General features: G+C 43.1%; 1 protein-coding gene and 1 long non-coding RNA gene across 11 annotated transcripts in view; one reads left to right on the forward strand and one right to left on the reverse strand.

The window, feature by feature from the left end:
- Positions 1-19,713, forward strand: part of MTA1 (metastasis associated 1) — a 155,768-nt gene that overhangs the window by 111,456 nt on the left and 24,599 nt on the right. For 8 of the 9 annotated variants that reach the window (XR_015798316.1, XM_088153133.1, XM_007436381.4 and 5 more), the window contains one exon: positions 6,293-6,444. Coding sequence is in view for 8 of the 9 variants with exons in the window: in XM_088153133.1 (XP_088009259.1) it covers positions 6,293-6,444 (152 nt within the window). In the remaining variant the exon portion in view is untranslated. Of the gene's footprint in view, positions 1-6,292; positions 6,445-7,834; positions 9,006-19,713 lie in introns of those variants that run through there. The other variant, XM_025171966.2, reaches the window with a different exon arrangement.
- LOC148214112 (uncharacterized) overlaps positions 6,319-19,713 on the reverse strand; it is a 70,224-nt gene continuing 56,829 nt past the window's right edge. For both annotated transcript variants that reach the window (XR_015798322.1, XR_015798321.1), the window contains 2 exons: positions 10,691-10,812; positions 6,319-6,451 (listed from right to left, as the gene is read on the reverse strand). This is a non-coding gene — a long non-coding RNA (uncharacterized LOC148214112). The remainder of the gene's footprint in view (positions 6,452-10,690; positions 10,813-19,713) is intronic.

The raw sequence follows: 19,713 nt of genomic DNA on the forward strand, positions 1-19,713 counted from the left end.
AGTCTCCAGATCTCAACCCCACGGAAAACCTTTGGAGGGAGTTGAAAGTCCGTGTTGCCCAGCGACAGCCCCAAAACATCACTGCTCTAGAGGAGATCTGCATGGAGGAATGGGCCAAAATACCAGCAACAGTGTGTGAAAACCTTGTGAAGACTTACAGAAAACGTTTGACCTCTGTCATTGCCAACAAAGGATATATAACAAAGTATTGAGATGAACTTTTGATATTGACCAAATACTTATTTTCCACCATGATTTGCAAATAAATTCTTTAAAAATCAGACAATGTGATTTTCTGGATTTTTTCCCCCATTTTGTCTCTCATAGTTGAGGTAAAGCTATGATGAAAATTACAGGCCTCTCTCATCTTTTTAAGTGGGAGAACTTGCACAATTGGTGGCTGACTAAATACTTTTTTGCCCCACTGTAAGTTGCAAGGCATCACTCTTTTACCTATAATTTTCTCAGTGATTACTGCAATTTGTGTTTTGCTCTGAATTTTAAATAAAGAATTGAATAAAAGTCCAAAGTTTAATGCCTTCTTTTTAAAGTTGATTCGAACTCTTTATTCAAGCATATTTTTAAAAACATTAATGGTAGTAAAATCATGAAATATGTATTAGTCAGAAATATATTCAGGTAAACAGGGAATTTGTTAGAAGGTGTCTTATGCCTGTAAATACAGTATTTTAAAGGAAGATAATAAATTGGGGAATCTTTGGGAGGTTTTTTGTTTTTGTTTTTACCTGAAAAATATTCTTAAAGGATGGGAGAAAGTTACTAGCTTAACAGGTACAAACTTAAATGTTGGAGAAAATATGCTTCCTATACCGGATAATTACATGGGGCTTCTGTGTGAGCTATATAATATATTGGTTGCCATAGGTCACCCCCATTTCCAAACTTCTCCATTCCAAAGTCCTCTTTGATGGTGTTTCCCTCCACCTCCAATGTCTCACCTGCAATCCTTCCAATGGGAGTTTTCCTATGAAAATCTAAATATTCTAGATTAAAATTTTAATCTTCTGTTTTGTTTTGGGTTTTTTGTACATGCTTCTGATGTGGCATTGGGAGCACTGTCAATGCAAAACTTTGATGATGGTATACATCCAACTGTGTATCTTTCAAAAAAGCTCTTGCCAGGGAAAGTATACAGCTCAGAAATGGTCAATGGAAAGCCTTTAAACCTGTGAGGTTGGGAATTCACAGCCACTAGTTGGATCAGAGAAAATGAAAGATTGTAACAGAAGACGTACAGACTGGTATTTGACTGTAACCCGGCAGGAAAACAATAGCAATTTGCTGATTTTTTACCTAGGTGTGGATCTGACCCAGATATCACTGGCTCCTGGGAAAGTTGATGTTCAGAAACTTTTTACTTAGAAGATAAAGTCACTTTTAATTTTGGTACAAAACAAATCTGTCTTTGAACAAAATTGTTTCAGTGGTAAAACTGTTATATCACCTTGCATGATGTCCAGTAAGAATTTTGAATACCAGTTACAGGATAAGAATTAGCAGATGTATCTTCTAAATATTAAGATTCACAACCGATATGGAGCAGTTATATGTGAATTTTGGCACTTAGAGGATCAGCCCTTTATTTAGAACTCGTTATGAAGTGGCTGCTAGAGTTGTTTGTCTTTGCTGGACACTGGCTATCTGTTGATGTCTGCTATATAAATTGGCTTGCATTACTACAGGGAAACGAAGTGCAATTATCTTATACTATTTGCTAGGACAAATGTTCTGTGTGAGGAGTGAGAAATCAAGGTTTTAGAATGTATTATTCATGAACATTATTGTATTCATAAAAAATCACTAAGAAGGTGAGCACTCTGAGCACTGAAATTCTTCTTTTACTTGGACTGCAAGCTGAAAAGGAAAAGGTTCTCTCCAGCCAAGGACCCTTTCTTTATTCCCTTCCATTCTACCTACTGGGCTGGCACACAACAGCAGCAGATTACAAGGAGTGGGGTCAAAAAAGGAGTCCCTTTCTCCTTAGCAAATTGGTTAGGATAGGGGATGAACTCGCTTTGCTTTCCATTTTAATTTGAATGTACCTAATTCATACCTGTTGAATGTACCTAATTCATATCTAAATACAATATTCACAGTTTGCCAAGTTTTGCAAGCAAAAACATATAATAAAAATCTATATTTCAGGAAATTAAAAAAAGACAAGAGTAATTGTAGAGTATATATAAGGCAAAATTATGTACAGAAATATGAACGTTTTTTCATATACACTTTTTAAAAAATCACAAATTGATATGAAAATGGAATAAAAGAAGATGCATTTGATGTTATTTAGAAGATGTACCAGCAACTGAGAAATGAGTTGAGAAATGACCCTCTTAGCCCCATAGTTATTCAGGGGGTAAGTCAGGGGACTAGTCATAATAAACTACCTGGGCATCCCTACTTGCTGGGGACATTCTCCCGGATTCATAGTATCACAAAGTTGGAAGGGGCCATGCTTTGTGCAGGAATTTAAATTCCCAACAAGTGGCTGTTTAGTCTCCACTTGAACACATTTAATGAAGAAGAGCTCATCACTTCTCTGAGTAACTAGTTTTACTGTCAAACTATTCTCACTATTGGGAAGCTTTTTCTAACACTGAATTAGGTTCGGTCTTCCTGAAATTAAAATCCACTACTGTATTCTGTGTTCTGCTCTCTGAGATGAGAGAGCAAGGATTTAACCTTTAACCTTCTATGTGATATCCTATCAAGTATTTAAAGAGTGTGATAGATTCTTAGATTCAGATATATGAAATCTGGCAGAGTCATTGAGAGTCAAGCAGCATACAAGTTTAATATATTAGTAGTAGTAGTAGTATTCCTGGATGCTCTGTAGGATTTTTCAGATGCAACAGTAGGCAATTATATTGAGGCCCTGACTTGCTGTGGAAAAATTAGATGAGAAGAGCCATCAGCACTACAGTTCCTAAAGGCTCTCTCCAGTTACAAATGGTCCAGAATGGCCTTTAGCTTACTGAAGAATTCCATGCAATTAAGCAGACTGATACACAGCTAGAGTGAGATGTTGTAAAAGTGCATAAGCGAACATTGGAGTTTGCCAGTAGAATTTCCTTAAACATTTATCTGCTTGCTTGCTTCCTTCCCTTCCTTTCCCTTCCCTTCCCTTCCCTGTTTGATTCAATTTAGGCACCGCCCAACTCCAAACTGACTCTGGGTGGCTGAGCATAGAGATTATATATTAAACAATATTAATATCAATTGAAGATTTTTTTTCTCCATTTGACTATGACAATTAACAATGTCCCTGAGCAACATCAAAACTTAATAAATGAACATTATATTGTGGTTGTAATAGTAAAGGTATTTAGTAATAGTAATAGTAAAGGCCTGGGAAAATAATGATAAAATAAACAGGCCTGAAGAATTCTTACATATCCAAATATTACATTACCTTTGCTTTTCTCTGGAAATTAACTTTAAGGACACCTGTAAGAGCAAAACTTACTATACCAAATAAAACGTCTGTAGATCATATAGATTCCTCCTCTCCCCCCAAAAAATTATATTACTGAATGTAAATAGGATGCAAGTAGATAAAATAGAAACTGACTACATGAGCTTTCAGAATTATAAATCTGTGGTCCTGCCAAAAAAATGAAGCAACCAGGACAATTTCAGGTAATCACGATCTATCTGATTTGTCAATGACAGTAGAAATTATATTGGTTTTTTTTTTTAAAATTTCTGGATGTGTTTTCTAGATATTGACTAGGAATATGCATGAGATGCATGAGACAGAAAACTCTTCTGTCAGAATGAAACTTAAAGTCAGCATGAATGTTCCATGTTTTGTCAGAACAAAATGCAAAATGTGTCAAATATCCAGGACATTAAGAAAAATGGTAACTCAGGACCAGCTGCTGGCTTCTTTTTTATCCCAGAACTACAAGCATAGATGGGATGGTAATCCATGCTGAACGTGATACCAAAACTGAAGAAAATGCAACCAAAACATTTTTTGAAAATATTAAAATACATTTTCATGGGAATTACAGCTATGCTCTCACCAGTTGAAAAATCTGTTTAGATTAAAATCTGTTACCAAAATTCCTTCCTCTCACCCCTTCTTAACGAAAAGAAAAGACAGAGATGTTTTCAATTTCTTTAAATAATCCTGGGTCACTCAAGCAACAGGATACAATGCAGTATAGAGTAGTTAAGCTCTTCACCATTCCTTTCAGTTAATAAATATGTCTCCCCAAGTTTTTCAAAGTTTGGGTGTTTTTTGAAAAAAAAAATCTTAGCCATTTTTTGGAGGCATTGCTGATTTCATTTGTTTTGTTTTTTTCAGTGTCCCTGTCACATACAAATGAAACAAAAGCAAATGTATTGGTCTTTCCTGATGTTTGTCCTTATTTGTAGGGATAATTACTGACTATAAAAAGCCACAGAAGCTGTTACCAATACAAGGCAAAAGAATATAGGTAGTCCTCGCTTAGCAACCACAATAGGGACCGGAAAGTTGGTTGTTAAGCAATGCAGTCATTAAGTGAGTCACCACGTGACCGGACCCAATTTTACAACCATTTTATGATGGTCATAAAGCGAATCACTACAGTCATTAAGCAAATCACGTGGTCATTAAGTGAATCCAGCTTCCCCAATGGACGTTTTTGCCAGAAACCAGCAAAAAAGGTCGCAAATCACAATCATGTGACTGCAGGACACTGCAACCGGTCATAAATACAAGCCAGTTGCCAAGTGCCCAAATTGCCATCACACGACTGCAGGGGTGATGTGACAGTTTGCAACGGTTGTAAGTGCAAGTACAGGTCATAAAGCACTTTTTCTGAGGCCATTGTATCTTCGGATCATTGTTAAACGAACAGTCGCTAAGTGAAGACTACCTGTATTCACAGAGTACAACAGATCAGGCAAACCAATATTGTACTAGTATTCTTTACATGTACACAATTTTGATAGCATTAGCAATATTTTTGTGTGAAACCTATTTGTGTTCATGCACACACACACACACACACACTTAAGCCACGGGCTACTTTCACATCATCTCATTCAGTCTACATAATTAACAGCAGTGATATGACTGGCTAGGTATAAAAAGGTCCTTTAAAAAGATTTTAGCCATAGGCCACAAAACAATTGCCCAACTGCAATACTTGGAATAAGCTCACAATAACACCTGTTGAAACAGCCAGGTTTTGTTCCACATTTGGAACTGGAACAAAACAATGTGTTGTCAGGACAGGAAGAAAATGTTGAGCCTAGAAGACCAGCGGACTCCAGATCAGCTGGCAAAGGGTCTATTTACACTGACTGGTTGCCATGTTGTCAGAATGGGACACCAACAATTTTTTGATGGCAGAAACTAGTATCAGCCTTTACTCATCTCCCTTCCATCTTAAATTCAACATCCCTGCACATTTTCCTGCTGCATTTTGAACATAGTCTATTCCTCTTATGATGCCTTGAGCGCTCTTATCTGTTTTGGCTGCATGCTAACTCCAGCAGTTCACTGTCTTCAGAAGGAAGGAACGTTGCTTCAATTGAGCCAAGGTTTACCATTAGCTCTAATATCATTTATTACAACTGCTGTAACAGCATAATCAGTGTAGCTCTTGCTTTGAAAGTCAGAATTTGCTGGTTTAGAAACCCAATATAATATTTTTAATTATTATTTTCTTTCCAAGTTTCCTACTTTTCCCTGTGCTTTTTAAAAATAAGTGTGGATCTACTATTTCACAGTTTTTCCTCTCACCTGAGATGATCAGTAGAGTTGTGTTTTTTTTGCAAACCTCATTGCCTTCAGTCATCTTTACTACTTTGCTATATACACCTTCCCTAATAACTTTTTGAGTGCTTAGGCTCTTCAGTCTAAGGATTCTTTTACCACTACTGCTACCTTCCTCCTGCCCCCTCCCCAAAATTAAGAGTGCACACAAAAACATTTTTTATCAAGAACAGCAGTCCTTCCACGCCATTTGCCATCGTGATATGTTTTTTTTTTGGTTCCTGTTTGTATTCCCTTTTAAGAGGTTCTTGGTCTTTTCAATTCTAACAATATAAAGCCTTTCAAAAAGTAACTGACCATATCTCTTGACAGTATATGAGACATGACTGTCCCAAAGGTCCATGAACGTCCTCCTGTTTCTCAAGTAATCAGAAATGCATAATAAATTCATTGCAGTACAGAGAAAATATTAGTCTTGGTCTTGAATTTCTTCTGTTTTTTTTTTCTTTCATGGAAATCCATTATATCTTTTCCTTATTTTAAATGTTGTATTAGGGACCAAGTCGAAACTTACTGCTCAATGGGAAATCATACCCAACAAAAATCCGGTTAATCCGTGGTGGAACCATATTGCCAGTGAAAAGGAAGAAGATGAATTGGATTGATGCTCCTGATGATGTTTTCTTTGTATCCACTGAGGAAATCAGGTAGTATCTGCATTTAAGAAAAGATCAGAACTAATGTTGGACTGATTGGAACCTTGGCGTTTATGAGAATATTTACTCCCTGCAAAAGAGGAGGGTTTTTCCCACTTATTTTGCAGAAAATTAAAGTATTCTAAAATTCGGGGGGCAGGGATGTCAATTTAAACTTTTCAGTGTCATGTCAATTTAAACTTTTCAGCAGGGATGTCAATTTAAATTTTTCAGTCTATCTTTTTCTTCTTTTTTTAAAAAAATGTGCATATGCAATTTTGCCTAATGCTCCCCCTGAAGAGCAGAGGGAGGAAGGACATTCTTATGCTATTGCAAGATGCCAGGGATGGGGTTGGGGCAGTTAAAAAAAGAAGGGGTAAAAATAGACCCACTGAATATAAACAAACCTTTGCCTCTTCTTTTTTCTTTTTCTTCTGCTTTAACTTCGCACTCTCCCCTCTTCACAAAGAGAGGGAAGTTAAAACAGTAAATGTTCAGGACAACACAAGTAGGAACTACAGTATGACTACATAGAATTCACATATAGTCTCTAACTAAAGTTCTGTACAGAACTGGTAGAAAAGAGGGGGAATGAAGGAAAAACAGGTCTCTTTTTTCTTCCCAAAATATTTGCCACAGCTGAGCTACTTTTACGCAAATGTTGAACTTCGCAAAAAAAATTGTTTCTGTTCTTTTCCATTTACAAACTTAGCTCCATCCTGTGATGTACATCCAGATCAGTTTTTTATACCCACAGATATAGAAGACATGCTTGGGAGTAGGAAGACTTTTACCCAGGAAGTGGGAGAAATTAGATCCTTTGCTAAGTTATGTGTGTATGTGTCATAAGACTATGTGTATTCATCCCCTTTTACAGCTGCTGTACTGAATTGAATTTCTTAGATGCTGCATTATATCCAGTTTTTTCCACCAGGTTGATAATGGGATGAGTTGTGAACATCCAGCTATAGGAACATCTAAATAACATCAGCTTTCAAAATTCTTACTAGCTTGTTTTTCAGGGCAGTTATGGTGCTAATACTGTGTTTCTAACTTTCATTGACAATTTCCACCCTGAGTTTGGTTGGGGAAACTGTATTATTATTAATATAGTTGCATCTGTCTGTATCCTTATGATATTCTTTAGTATGAACCTTAATCATATGCCTTCATAGAAATTTGGAGATTTGTTCATTATGGGTCTGCATGTTGTTTGCAAGGTAGTCCAGAAGGAGTAGTCAATACTGAGATGTCACTTGTTGAGTTCATTAGGGAACTAAACTGTTTCCACTCTCCAACAGTTGAGTGAGTAAATGAGGCTGCTGAATTAGATTGTATGAAATTATAGTATTCATTTCCACCAGTACAATGAGAACATTTAGCTATTTCTGTTTATTTGCAGAACTGATTTTAGGAGGAGCCTTATCTGGGCTCAGAAGCTAAGTAGAGTTGAGCTTGGGAAATACTTGAATGGGAAACTACCAGGAAATACTAGAGTTGTGGAGTATGAAATTAATAAGCATCCCAGAAGAAGACACTGACAAATCACAACCATATGGTTGTCAAGAAAACTGAACGGACGTTTTTATGAAGTCACCTGGAATCAAGCTCAACTTAAAGGAAATTTTACTTCCTTTAATCAATTCATCTATCATATACATAGAATCATAGAATATGGCTTTGGAGATTATCTAATCCAGTCTCCTGCTCATAGCATCCCTGATCTCTGTTTAAATATCTCTGCTGTAGGAGAATCCACTACCTCCTGAGGCAATCTCTTCCATAGTTGATCAGCAGTTACTGTTAGAAAAAAATTTCTGATGTTCAGCTGAAGTCTATTTCTTTATAATGTAAACTCAGTATCTCTTGTCCTGTTTTCTGGAACAACACTGAACAGTTCTGTTTGTCTTCTACCTGACAGCCCTTAATTACAGCTGTTTCTCCTCACAGTTTTTCCCCTCCAGGCTAAACATGTCTCCAACCATTCCTCCCTTCTGTTTTTCCTTCCAGCCACTGTGGTTGCTCTCTTCTCCCCAGTTTGTCAATGATCTTCATAAAATGCAATAGCCAATGCAAAATAAAGACAAATTATGATTTCTGTGGATCTTATTATTGAGTCTGTTGATGCAACCTAGGACAACATTTACTTTTTCTGCAACTGCATCACATTATTGGGTCATATTTAGCTTGTGACCTATCAAAATAACCAGTACTTCCTTTTAGTATGTACTGCTGCTCAGTATGGCCCGCCCATCTTATATTCATGTTTTTAGTTTATTTTTAATCCAAATGTCAGATGTTACATTTGTAATTGTTGAAATTAATCTTGTTGGCCCATTGTTCCAGCCTCTCAAGATCCTCCTGAACCTTGTTATTGTCTTCCAAAGTGTTTGCTATTCCCTCTACTTGTGTTGTTGTTGTTGTTGTTTAGTCGTTAAGTCGTGTCCAACTCTTCGTGACCCCATGAACCATATTGTGCCAGGCCTTCCTGTCCTTCACTGCCTCCCTGAGTTTGCTCAGTTTCATGCTCATTGCTTCAGTGATGCTATCTAACCATCTCATCCTCTGCCGTCCTCTTCTCCTTTTGCCTTCAATCTTTCCCAGCATCAGGGTCTTCTCCAAAGAGATCTCTCTTCGCATTAGGTGACCAAAGTATCTGAGCTTGAGCTTCATTATCGATCCTTCCAATGAGCAATCAGGGTTGATTTCCTTTAGGATTGACTGGTTTGACCTCCTAGCAGTCCAGGGGACTCTCAAGAGTCTTCTCCAGCACTACAGTTCAAAGGCATCAATTCTTCGGCGCTCAGCCTTCTTTATGGTCCAGCTCTCACAGCCATACATTACTACTGGAAAAACCATAGCTTTGACTATGCGGATCTTTGTCGGCAAGGTGACGTCTCTGCTTTTTAATATGCTATCTAGGCTTGTCATAGCTTTCCTCCCAAGGAGCAAGCGTCTTTTAATTTCATGGCTGCAGTCTCCATCTGCGGTGATCTTGGAGCCCAAATAAATGAAGTCTGTTACTGCTTCCATTTCTACCCCTTCTATTTGCCAGGAATTGATGGGTCCAGATGCCATGATCTTAGTTTTTTTAATGTTGAGTTTCAAGCCAGCTTTCGCACTCTCCTCTTTCACCCTCATCAAGAGGCTCTTTAGTTCTTCTTCACTTTCTGCCATTAGGGTGGTATCGTCTGCATATCTGAGGTTGTTGATGATTCTCCCTGCAATCTTAATTCCGGCTTGTGATTCTTCCAGCCTGGCATTTCTCATGATGTACTCTGCATATAGGTTAAATAAGCAGGGTGACGGTATACAGCCTTGTCGTACACCTTTCCCTATTTTGAACCAATCGGTTGTTCCATGACTGGTTCTAACTATTGCTTCTTGGCCCGCATACAGATTTCTCAGGAGACAGGTAAGGTGGTCTGGTACTCCCATCTCTTTAAGAATTTGCCAGAGTTTGTTGTGATCCACACAATCTACTTGTGTGTTACCTGCAAATGAGATAATCATATTTTCTAATACACCATCCAAGTTTTTTATATGTGGGTTAAACAATACACAGCAAGCTGAAAATCTTGTCAATATTCTATATCCAAAAATCAGGCGAGCTTTCACTTTGGCTACGTTTGATATCTTGTTGTAAGCATTATTAGAAAGAAAATTCAATAGTAGTCCTCTGAAGTATCACTTTGGTCGTTGTCCATTAAGAAAGTTGAATCAGTTGGTCATATTCCTCTTTATCATTCCTTCTATTCATTTGGACATAAGGACCTAATCATGGCTTTTTCTTTAATTACTCTAGAGATGTAAAAAATGGATGCTCTTCTCCTCCTCCTAGTTAAGTCAGTGATGAAATCCAGGAGTACTGCAACATTTATGGTATCATTTTTAGAGAAATTATATTTTTTAAATGCAGTGTTTAGGGTAATGCATGTTTTGTGGTCATAGACTGAACTTGAACATGAACAGTCAGGGCTACAATGGAGCCTTGCAGCATGCCACTTGATATTTCCCTCCAGCTTAATGTTTTTGCCATCTTCTCTACTAAAAACTTTGTCAATTATTTTGCAGAAATCAAAGTCTACTATGTCCACTGCATTCCACTGGTCAACTAACCCAAGGAATATCAAAAAGGAGATCAGGTTGCTTTGGCATGATTTATTCTTGATAAACCCTGCTACCTTCTGCCAGGCAATGCATTAATTCCTAGATACTCATAAACCAACTGCTTAATAAACTCTTTCCAGAATTTTACCTGGTATTACTGTTAAGCGAACTTGCCTATAGACCCAGGTCTTCTTTTTTCCCCTTTTTGAAGATAAGAACAACTTTTGCTCTTGTTTGATCCTCTGCTGTTGTGCCCATTCTCTTCGATATCTGAAAGATCACAGAAATGTTTTAAGACAATATCTTAAAGCAACAAGCCCTGTTATATGGAGCCCAGAGTCGCTTGTTTATGAGATGGGCAGCCATATAAATCGTATAAATAAATAAATCTGCAAGTATCAAGATATAATTTCTGATTCTGAAGATTTATACTCATATTCACCTCTATTGATTTATACTCAGTCATGGAACCCCAACCATCCTTTTACTTAGCTTAGTTGCCATATCTTCTTTTTGTCAGTTGTTCCACTTAGGTCCATTCTGCACAGAGCCTCTTCCAGGACAAGACTAAAGCAAAGTAGTTGAAAAGTCTGCCTTCTCTCTGTTACCTGTTGCTATCTTTTCTTCTCCTAAAAGTGGGTCCACCAGTTCCCAATACTTTGTTTACCCTGACATAGCCAAAAACCCCTTTTGGTGCTTTTAGTGTCTTTTGTGAATTTAAGTTTCTTTTGCACTTTACTCTTTCTAACTTTCTACAAATGTTATCTATTTGCTAATAAACCTCCTTGGTGATTTGTTATACATATCCCTTTTAACTTTTAGCTCAGTCAAGCAGCTCCTATACAGGTAGTCTTAGTTTAGTGGCTGCAGTTGGTTCCAGCAAGATGGTTACTAAGTAACATGGTCACTAAGTGAACCATGTGATATAGAGAGAGGGACTCTATGAAGATCACTGGCTGCTGCTGTCTCATTCAGATAAAGGTCTCTCATTCAGTGTCCTGTGCCTGACCTGGTTTTTTTTCCTTTTTTTGCCCCCTGGCATGGCTGAGAGATTGCTTAAACAAGCTATCTCTTCCTGAGCTGCTTTTCTCCACAGTGCAGTGCTAACTGCAAGTTAACAACCTCAGCTCTGTGACCTTAATTAGTTGATTAGAACCCTGGCCTGCTTCCAGCTGCTGCCTGAAACTGACCAGACCTTAATCAGTTTCATACTGAAGGCTTTTGTTGTCCTAAATGTTTCCTTTGTCAGAAAATGATTTTTAATTACGTTTTATTACTGTTGTACTTGCAAACAGTCTCTGAGGCAGTTGCTAAACAAGGATTACCTGTATACCCACAATTCCTAAGATGCTTCCCATTTTATTTCTCATTGGAACAGTGGGTGATTGGAATATCTTATTTGTCCCCAGTTTTCCAGCTTTCCCTTTGACCTGAGGATTTCTCTCCATGGGGCCCACCTAGTACTTCTCTAATCTTATTGAAATTAACTCTCCTGAAATCTACTATTTATGCACAACTGTGATCCAATTTCTCTTTCTATATTATTTTGATCTTCAAGATGAAATGCTTGGCAAGGTTCCCACTGCCTTTGCCTCTTCAGTTGACTCTTCCCTATTGGTCAGGATGCGATCTAGAAGAGCTGATTCCCTTGTCTTTTATATAGCCTTCTGAAAAATGAAAGAGGAATTTTCAGGACCTTGGCTAAGTTGGCTTCTAACAGTTGTCTAGATATCTGGCTCCTTTATTATTACATTTCTCCTCCCTGAAAGTTTTGTAGTCGGATCCAGGAGGGCATCATCCAGATCTCCTTAGCAGTAGCATAGAATACAATAATACTGTTTTTGTTTCTCTTTCTCTGTATTCTTTTCCAAATCTTCTCAAATGGACTCTCATGTTCAAATTGCTGGATCTCAATACATATGTGCATTTCCTTCAGATATAATGCCAATCCTTCTCCCTTTTGCCTTTTAAAAAAGTTACAGGTAGTCCTTGGCTTACGTCCATTTGTTCAGTGACCATTCAGAGTTACGGCAGCGCTGAAAAAATGGACATACAACCAGTCCTTGAAGTTCCGGCCATCACAGCACCCTCACAGTCACATGATCACGTTCCAGGTGCTCAGGTACCTGGCTTGCAATTATGAAATCACAGGGAGCCATTGTAACATGATTGCCATTTGCAATTTTCCTTGCCAGCTTCCCACAAGCAAATTGCTCCAGTAAGTTGCTCCCACTTTTTCTCCCACCAAGCACCCTTCCCTGCCCATGTGCAGCCTCTGCCAGCCCTCCCAGGTCCTCTCCCAGCTTTGCACATGGCCTGTGCCAACCCTTCCAAACCCTCCCATGGCTTCCACCACCCCCCGCAGCACCCCCACACTCCTTACCTGGGACTCCTGCCTCTTCTCACTTAATTAGCTCTGCGTCTTGGGGTTACAACAGCAACCAGGACTGTCCGGGATTGCCATCACTAAGTGATGCAGTCATGTGACATCGCACTTTACAACCGCATCGCTTAGTGATGGCAATTCTGGTCCCAATTGCTGTCATAACCCGAGGACTACCTGTATACATTTCAATCTGTGCATTCCATTCATGATCTTCATCCTACTAGGTTTCAATAATTCATGCTAAATTTATTTGCCTTCCTGCATTAAATTCTTTTCTCTTTGTACCCTATATTATATGCATTTATATGGAGACACTGGAATCCTTGGATCTTTCCCATCCTGTATTTATGTGCCCATTATTGCATGTCTCCACGTCCTGCTTACTCTTCCTAATCCTGTTCCCAGTACTTGGTATAGTACTACTTTCTGGATTCATTTTTCTCTCCCCACAGGATTCAAGTTAAAGTCCTCTGGATCAGGTTTAATATATATATATATATATTTGTAAAAGTTTTACAAAGAACATAAAAACTAACACAAACTGATAAAGAGTAAAAAAAGCAAAAAGAGAAGAAAGAAAAAAGAAAAAGTGTCAAAAGAAAGAACAAAAAGAAAAAAAAGAAGCTTCCAATTTCTTTTGCAGCAGTTATAAGTACAATTACAAAATTAACTCTTACTCTATGATTACAAAAAAACCTCATCTTTTTCTGTTGTCCACTTTTTTTTCTAATCATCAAAGCCACAAATCATAAGTGCATTTTTTCCATTTCATGCAAAAAGTCTGTAAGGGGTTTCCAGTCAGCCATAAATGTAGATATTGTTTTTTCTCTAATCAAAGAAGTTAATTTAGCCATCTCTGCAAGTTCCATTATCTTCACCAGTCATTCCTCCATTGAACCTTTCCATTTTTGACAATATAATAGTCTTGCTGCAGTTTTCATATAAAAAACAAAGTTCCCTAACTTTTTTCTAATTGCCTGTCCATTAGTCCCAAAAGAAAAGTATCTGGTTTCAACTGTATTTTAACCTTTAAAATCTTCTGAATTAATGTATGTATTTGTATCCAAATTTTTCTGGCTTTTTTACATGTCCACCAATGGTAAAATGTTCCTTCATGTTGTTCACATTTCCAGCAAAGATTCAAAGTACCTTTATACATTCTAGACAATTTCTCTGCTGACAAATACCAATGATACATCATTTTATAAAAATTTTCTTTAAGGCTAGAACATAAATTTCAGTCCTTTCAACCACATATTTTCCCATTAATCCATTTGTGTATGATAGCCTACATTTTTAGTCCATTATATCTTATATTCTTTCACTTGTTCTTCTTCAGTCTCATATTTCAGCCAAACTTTATACATTTTCGCAATAACATGGTCATCATTAATATACAATTCTATTTCAAACTCAGTCTTACTTTGTTCAAAACCATAAAATCTTTTATCAACTTTAAACCTTTCTGATAATTGTACATAAGAAAACCATTGACAAGAATATCCTTCTGTTGCCACAGTAGGTTAGTCATTTATGTTTACTTATCATTTCTTATCTATAAAATGCTTCTTGCACTGAAAGCCACAAAAGTGTTTTCGAGAAAAACCTAAGTTTATATTTATTCCATACTCTAAGTATAGCCCGTCTGATAAAATGATTTTTAAAATCTACATTCATGTTAGCTATATCGTACCATTGATACCCGTGCCGTCCAGATCTCAGATCGTGATCTTCTAAATCCAATAACCTCCTATTTCTTAGCAATACCCACTCTATCATCCAAACTAAACAACAGGCAACAAAATATAGTTTCAAATCTGCTAAGCTCAATCCTCTTTCTTTTGCATCTTGTAGTACACTGTATTTAACTCATAGTTTTTGCCCTTGCCATACAAATTTAGATATGTCCTTCTGCCATTGTTTAAATGGTGCATCAGTTGTCAAAACAGGTATTGTCTGAAACAAAAATAACATTCTAGGTAAAACATTCATCTTAATCACAGAAATTCTACCCAATAGTGACAATTGTAATTTGTCCCATCTTGACATACCTTTTTTAACTTCATTCCATAGTTATTTGGAAATAACATACAATTCATATTTGTCATAGTTATACCCGTATTTTGTCAGGTTCGGTCAGCATGGGGCTTCAGGGAAGCACGGGGCTTCAGGGAAGCTCGCAGCCAGACCACGCGGAATCCACCGGCGGTAGCTAGCGGGGAAAAGAGGAACTGAAAGCGCCGCTAATTAACGGGCCACCTGCGCCCAGCCAAACTGGAAAACCGCAGCGGAAGCTTTTAACTATAAACTGATAACGGCGCAAGCCAGCAATGAACGGGGCCGCAGGCAGCGAAACAAGATCGCAACGCAGCACAGAACCCGCGGGCTTGCATGTAACGGGGAGGAACCAACCCAGCCAGAGGGGGACTGGCAATCAAGGACAATGGACCCTGACCGATCCTGCCATCATGAACAATCAAGGGGGATTATTGGGGGCCAATAATCCGCAGCTGCAACGTGATCGCGGGGCGGGAAAAAAGCGCGGGAAGGGGGGAATATAACAAGTGATGCAATTGTACCAAGCCAGTCCTGGCTTTGCTTGTGACTACTACGTTACGCATGAGTAAACCTTCTTTGTGAACCACACGTGTCACGAGAGTTTCTCTGTCGAACGGGGCAAACCTCACATAAAGCCAGGACTCACCGTTAGTGCTACCCGGTACCACCGAGGAGCGTTTCCTTTTCCAATACAGGCATGACCAGCGACGAGGAATCCGTGGGTCAGCTGGAGCACGAGGAACCCAGGCTCGAGGAGGGACGGTCAGAGCCACCCGGGAGCGACGGGACAGCGGCCAGGACCGGGCGCCCTCCAGCCGAGCGGTGGTCGATGGGCGTGAACCAAGGGCCAGACGGTTCAGGCGTCACGATGACCCGAGGTTCAGGGTCCCAGAACCGCGAGTGGGACGAGAAGTTCGCCCGACTAGAGGAGAGAGTCGAGCGGCGCCTAGACGCCATGGAGGCGATGCTCCAGACCCTGCTACAGAGAGTGGGACCACCGGCGGTGAGCGAGGGGGCGAGCAACAGGGCTGGCGGTCCGGCACCTCAGCCAGCACCGCCCACGATGCCCCGGTCGGTGGACCGACGGGCGGCAGACGTCCTGAGACTCCGAGGTATCACTGGGAAGTTCTCAGGGGACCCTGAACAGCTGCCGCACTTTTTGACGCACGTTAGGGGGTTCATGCAGAGGGGTGGTCACCTATTCGCTAGGGACGAGGATAGAGTATCCTACGTGGCCGAGCTGCTAGATGGTCAAGCAGCTAGCTGGGTGATCGGACTATACGATGCCAACGCGGCGGAACTACGGAGTTTCCCGGACTTCATGCAGGCGCTCCGGGACAGATTCGAGGACACATTGAGCGCCAAGCGGGCGGAGGATGACATCCTGCAGTTCAGACAGCGGGGCAAGTCGGTATCAGAGTACGCCCTGGAGTTCCGGAGGTTGGCAGAGAAGCTCACGGACTGGCCGGAGTCCCTGAGGGTGAAGTATTTTAAGAGGGGGCTCAATCCAGAGATCCTGGAGCGGGCACTGGGGCGGGACGACCCGTCCACAGTGAAAGATTGGATCTGGCTGGCCGGAACGGCGGAATCGGCATGGCGGCAGATCCAACAGAGCGCGAGGCGACGGGACCAGACGAGGGACCAGCCGAGGGAGAGAACCCCCGAGGAAAGGCGGAGCAGTCGGCGGCAGTCCACCGGGATGCGAGAGGCGACCAGAGCCCCGAACCTGTGCTTCCGGTGCGGAGGCAGAGGCCACCGAGAGGCGCAGTGCCCGACGGAGCGGGAAGGAGCCTCACCACGGCCTGAAGTCAAGCCCCCGCGTGCGACCGGGAAAAGGGCCGGCGACCGACTGCGGAAGGGGGCAGTGGCGGCGGTGACTGAGAAAGGACGCGGGGGGTGGTCGACCCCGGAGACTGTGTCCTCCGGAGAGGACTCGGAGCCGGCGGGAAACGAGGCGCACTCGCACTGAACGGCGTCCCAGTGCGAGCAGGGGAGTCGAGGCGCGCGGACCCAATAGGAGATGAGGACTGCCCTCCGTTCCGGGTGAGAATACACATCCGGGGGGTGAGATCCGGAGGGGAGGCACAGCTGTGGGCGCTACTGGATTCAGGCTGCACCCACTGCTTGATGCACCCAGCTGTGGTCTCGGGGCTCGGACTACAGCTGAGGCACCTCCGGGAGCCCATTGCATTCAGCCAGCTAGATGGCACGCTGGCAGGGGGGCGGCCAGCTCAGTATTACACCGAGCCGGTCCAGATGACGATCGGGAGTCACCGGGAAGAACTGAGATTTGTGGTGGTCCCGGTGACCGACTACGCGGTGGTACTCGGCTTTGCGTGGCTGCGGCGACGGAACCCACGGGTCGACTGGACGGCGGAGGCAGTGCAGTTCGGGGTCGACAGACCGGCGAAGTGCGAGAGCAGAGGGGACCGAGCCGTGGAGACGGGTGCGGCCGCAACCACAGACGGGCAAGTGGAGGGTCCGGGACACCGGGAGACGGGGCGAGAGCAGACGGAGCCTGAGACCCGGCCAGCAACAGCAGCAGCAGCAGCGCCGGGACCCCGGAGACCCGCAACGATCCCGAGGCGTGGGGAGGCAGCGGCGACTGGCGAGACAACCGCAAAGAGAGAGGCCGGGCCCGGGGAACCCACGATGGGCGGCGGAATCCCGAGGCAGTATCGAGACCTGGCGGCAGCATTCGGGGAGAAGGAGTCCGACCAGCTCCCACCACACCGGCCCAGTGATTGCGCCATCGAGTTAGAGCCAGGGGCGACCCTGCCTAAGCCGAAAATGTACTCCCTGTCAAGGAGAGAGATGGGGGCTCTGCGGGAGTTCATAGACAAGAACCTAGCGCGGGGATTCATCCAACCCGCGAAGTCACCATTAGCGGCCCCGGTACTATTCCGGGAGAAGAAGGATGGCTCGCTCCGAATGTGCGTGGACTACCGGGGGCTGAACGCAATCAGCACGGAGTACAAATACCCCCTCCCCCTGATGAAGGACTTGATGTCGCATCTGTCTAAGGGGAGGGTGTTCACAAAACTGGACTTGCGCGAAGCTTACTTCAGAGTCAGGATCCGCGCAAAAGATGAGTGGAAGACGGCGTTCAACACGCTGCTCGGAAGCTACCAGTTTTCCGTGATGCCGTTCGGATTAAAAGGGGCCCCGGGGGTATTTATGCAGCTAATAAATGAGGTGCTGCACGACCTACTCTACCGGGGCGTCCTGGTCTACCTGGACGACATCCTCATCTACACCGAAACCCTGGCGGAGCACGTGAGCCTGGTGCGCACGGTGCTCCAGAGACTGCTGAAGGCACAGCTGTACGCGAAGCTATCGAAATGTGAGTTCCATCGAGAGCAACTAGACTACCTCGGCTACCGAATATCCAGCCGGGGAATTGAGATGGACCCGGCGAAAGTAAAGGATGTCCTGGGCTGGGAAGCGCCGCGAACCCGGAGGCAACTCCAAAGCTTCCTAGGGTTTGCGAACTTCTATAGACAGTTTATCCCGAACTTTGCCCAAATCGCCCTTCCCCTAACCGACCTGCTAAAGACCAAGGGCACTGGGAAACCCCCCAAGCCCAGCATGGCACTTGTGTGGACTGCAGAATGCCAGGGGGCGTTTGAGGAGCTAAAACGGCGGTTCACAGCGGAGCCGATCCTGCGCCATCCCGACCCAGATCGGCGGTTTATAATCCAAGTAGATGTGGCAACGGGGGCAGTCCTGCTCCAGCCCAGCCCGGAGGGGGCCATCCACCCATGCGCCTACGCCTCCCGCAAATTCACCGAGACGGAGAGGAGGTGGATGGTGTGGGAGAAAGAGGCGTACGCAGTCAAGTGGGCACTGGCCACGTGGAGGCATCTACTGGAGGGGGCAGCTGAACCGTTCGAGGTGTGGACGGACCATAAGAACCTCGAGGCCCTGAAGACCCCGCGTAAGCTATCCCCCAAACAGGCACGGTGGTCCCAATACTTCGGGAGGTTCAGGTTCACACTAAAACACATCCCCGGGAAGCGCAACTTCCTAGCAGATGGACTGTCTCGCATGCCCCAGCACGCCAGCCTACGGGAGGAGATCGTGGACTCCATCATCCCTGCCAGCAGACTGGCTGCAAAGGCGGTGACCCGAAGCCAGACCAAGGGGGAGCGACGGGACGCGGCGCCTGAAGTAAGGCAAGGGTTTGCGGAAGCGGCGGAGCGGGACGCTTGGCTCAAGCAGAACCGAGAGGCGCTAACCAGCCAAGAGGGGTTGTGGTGGCACGAAGGAAAGCTGTACGTGCCCGAGGGTTGCCGACGGGAGGTCATGGAAAGAGCCCACGACAGCCGGAGCGCGGGGCATTACGGCTTCGTAAAGACGCTCCACTTAATCCGGCGGCAGTTTTGGTGGCCCACGCTCCGTAAGGACGTAGAGGTGTACTCGGGGGGTTGCCCGGTGTGCGCGACGGCGAAAGGGGCCAAAGGCAAACCTAGAGGGCTACTCCAGTCGGTAGCGGAACCCGACGGCCCATGGCAAGAGGTCGCCATGGACTTCATAGTAGAGCTCCCGGAGAGTAAGGGGAAGACCGCCATTTGGGTGGTTACGGACTTATTCTCTAAAGCGCACTTTGTAGCGTGCCGGCGAGTCCCCACGGCCGAGGGGTTGGCGAGACTGTTCGTGCAACATGTTTACCGGCTCCACGGCGCGCCCCGACGGGTCGTCAGCGATCGGGGCGGCAACTTCATCGC

This window comes from Python bivittatus, unplaced genomic scaffold (genome assembly GCF_059951505.1).
Source record: "Python bivittatus isolate LINGU-HERP-01145 unplaced genomic scaffold, Pbiv_v1 ctg000700_np1212, whole genome shotgun sequence".
Taxonomy (NCBI): Eukaryota; Metazoa; Chordata; class Lepidosauria; order Squamata; family Pythonidae; genus Python; species Python bivittatus.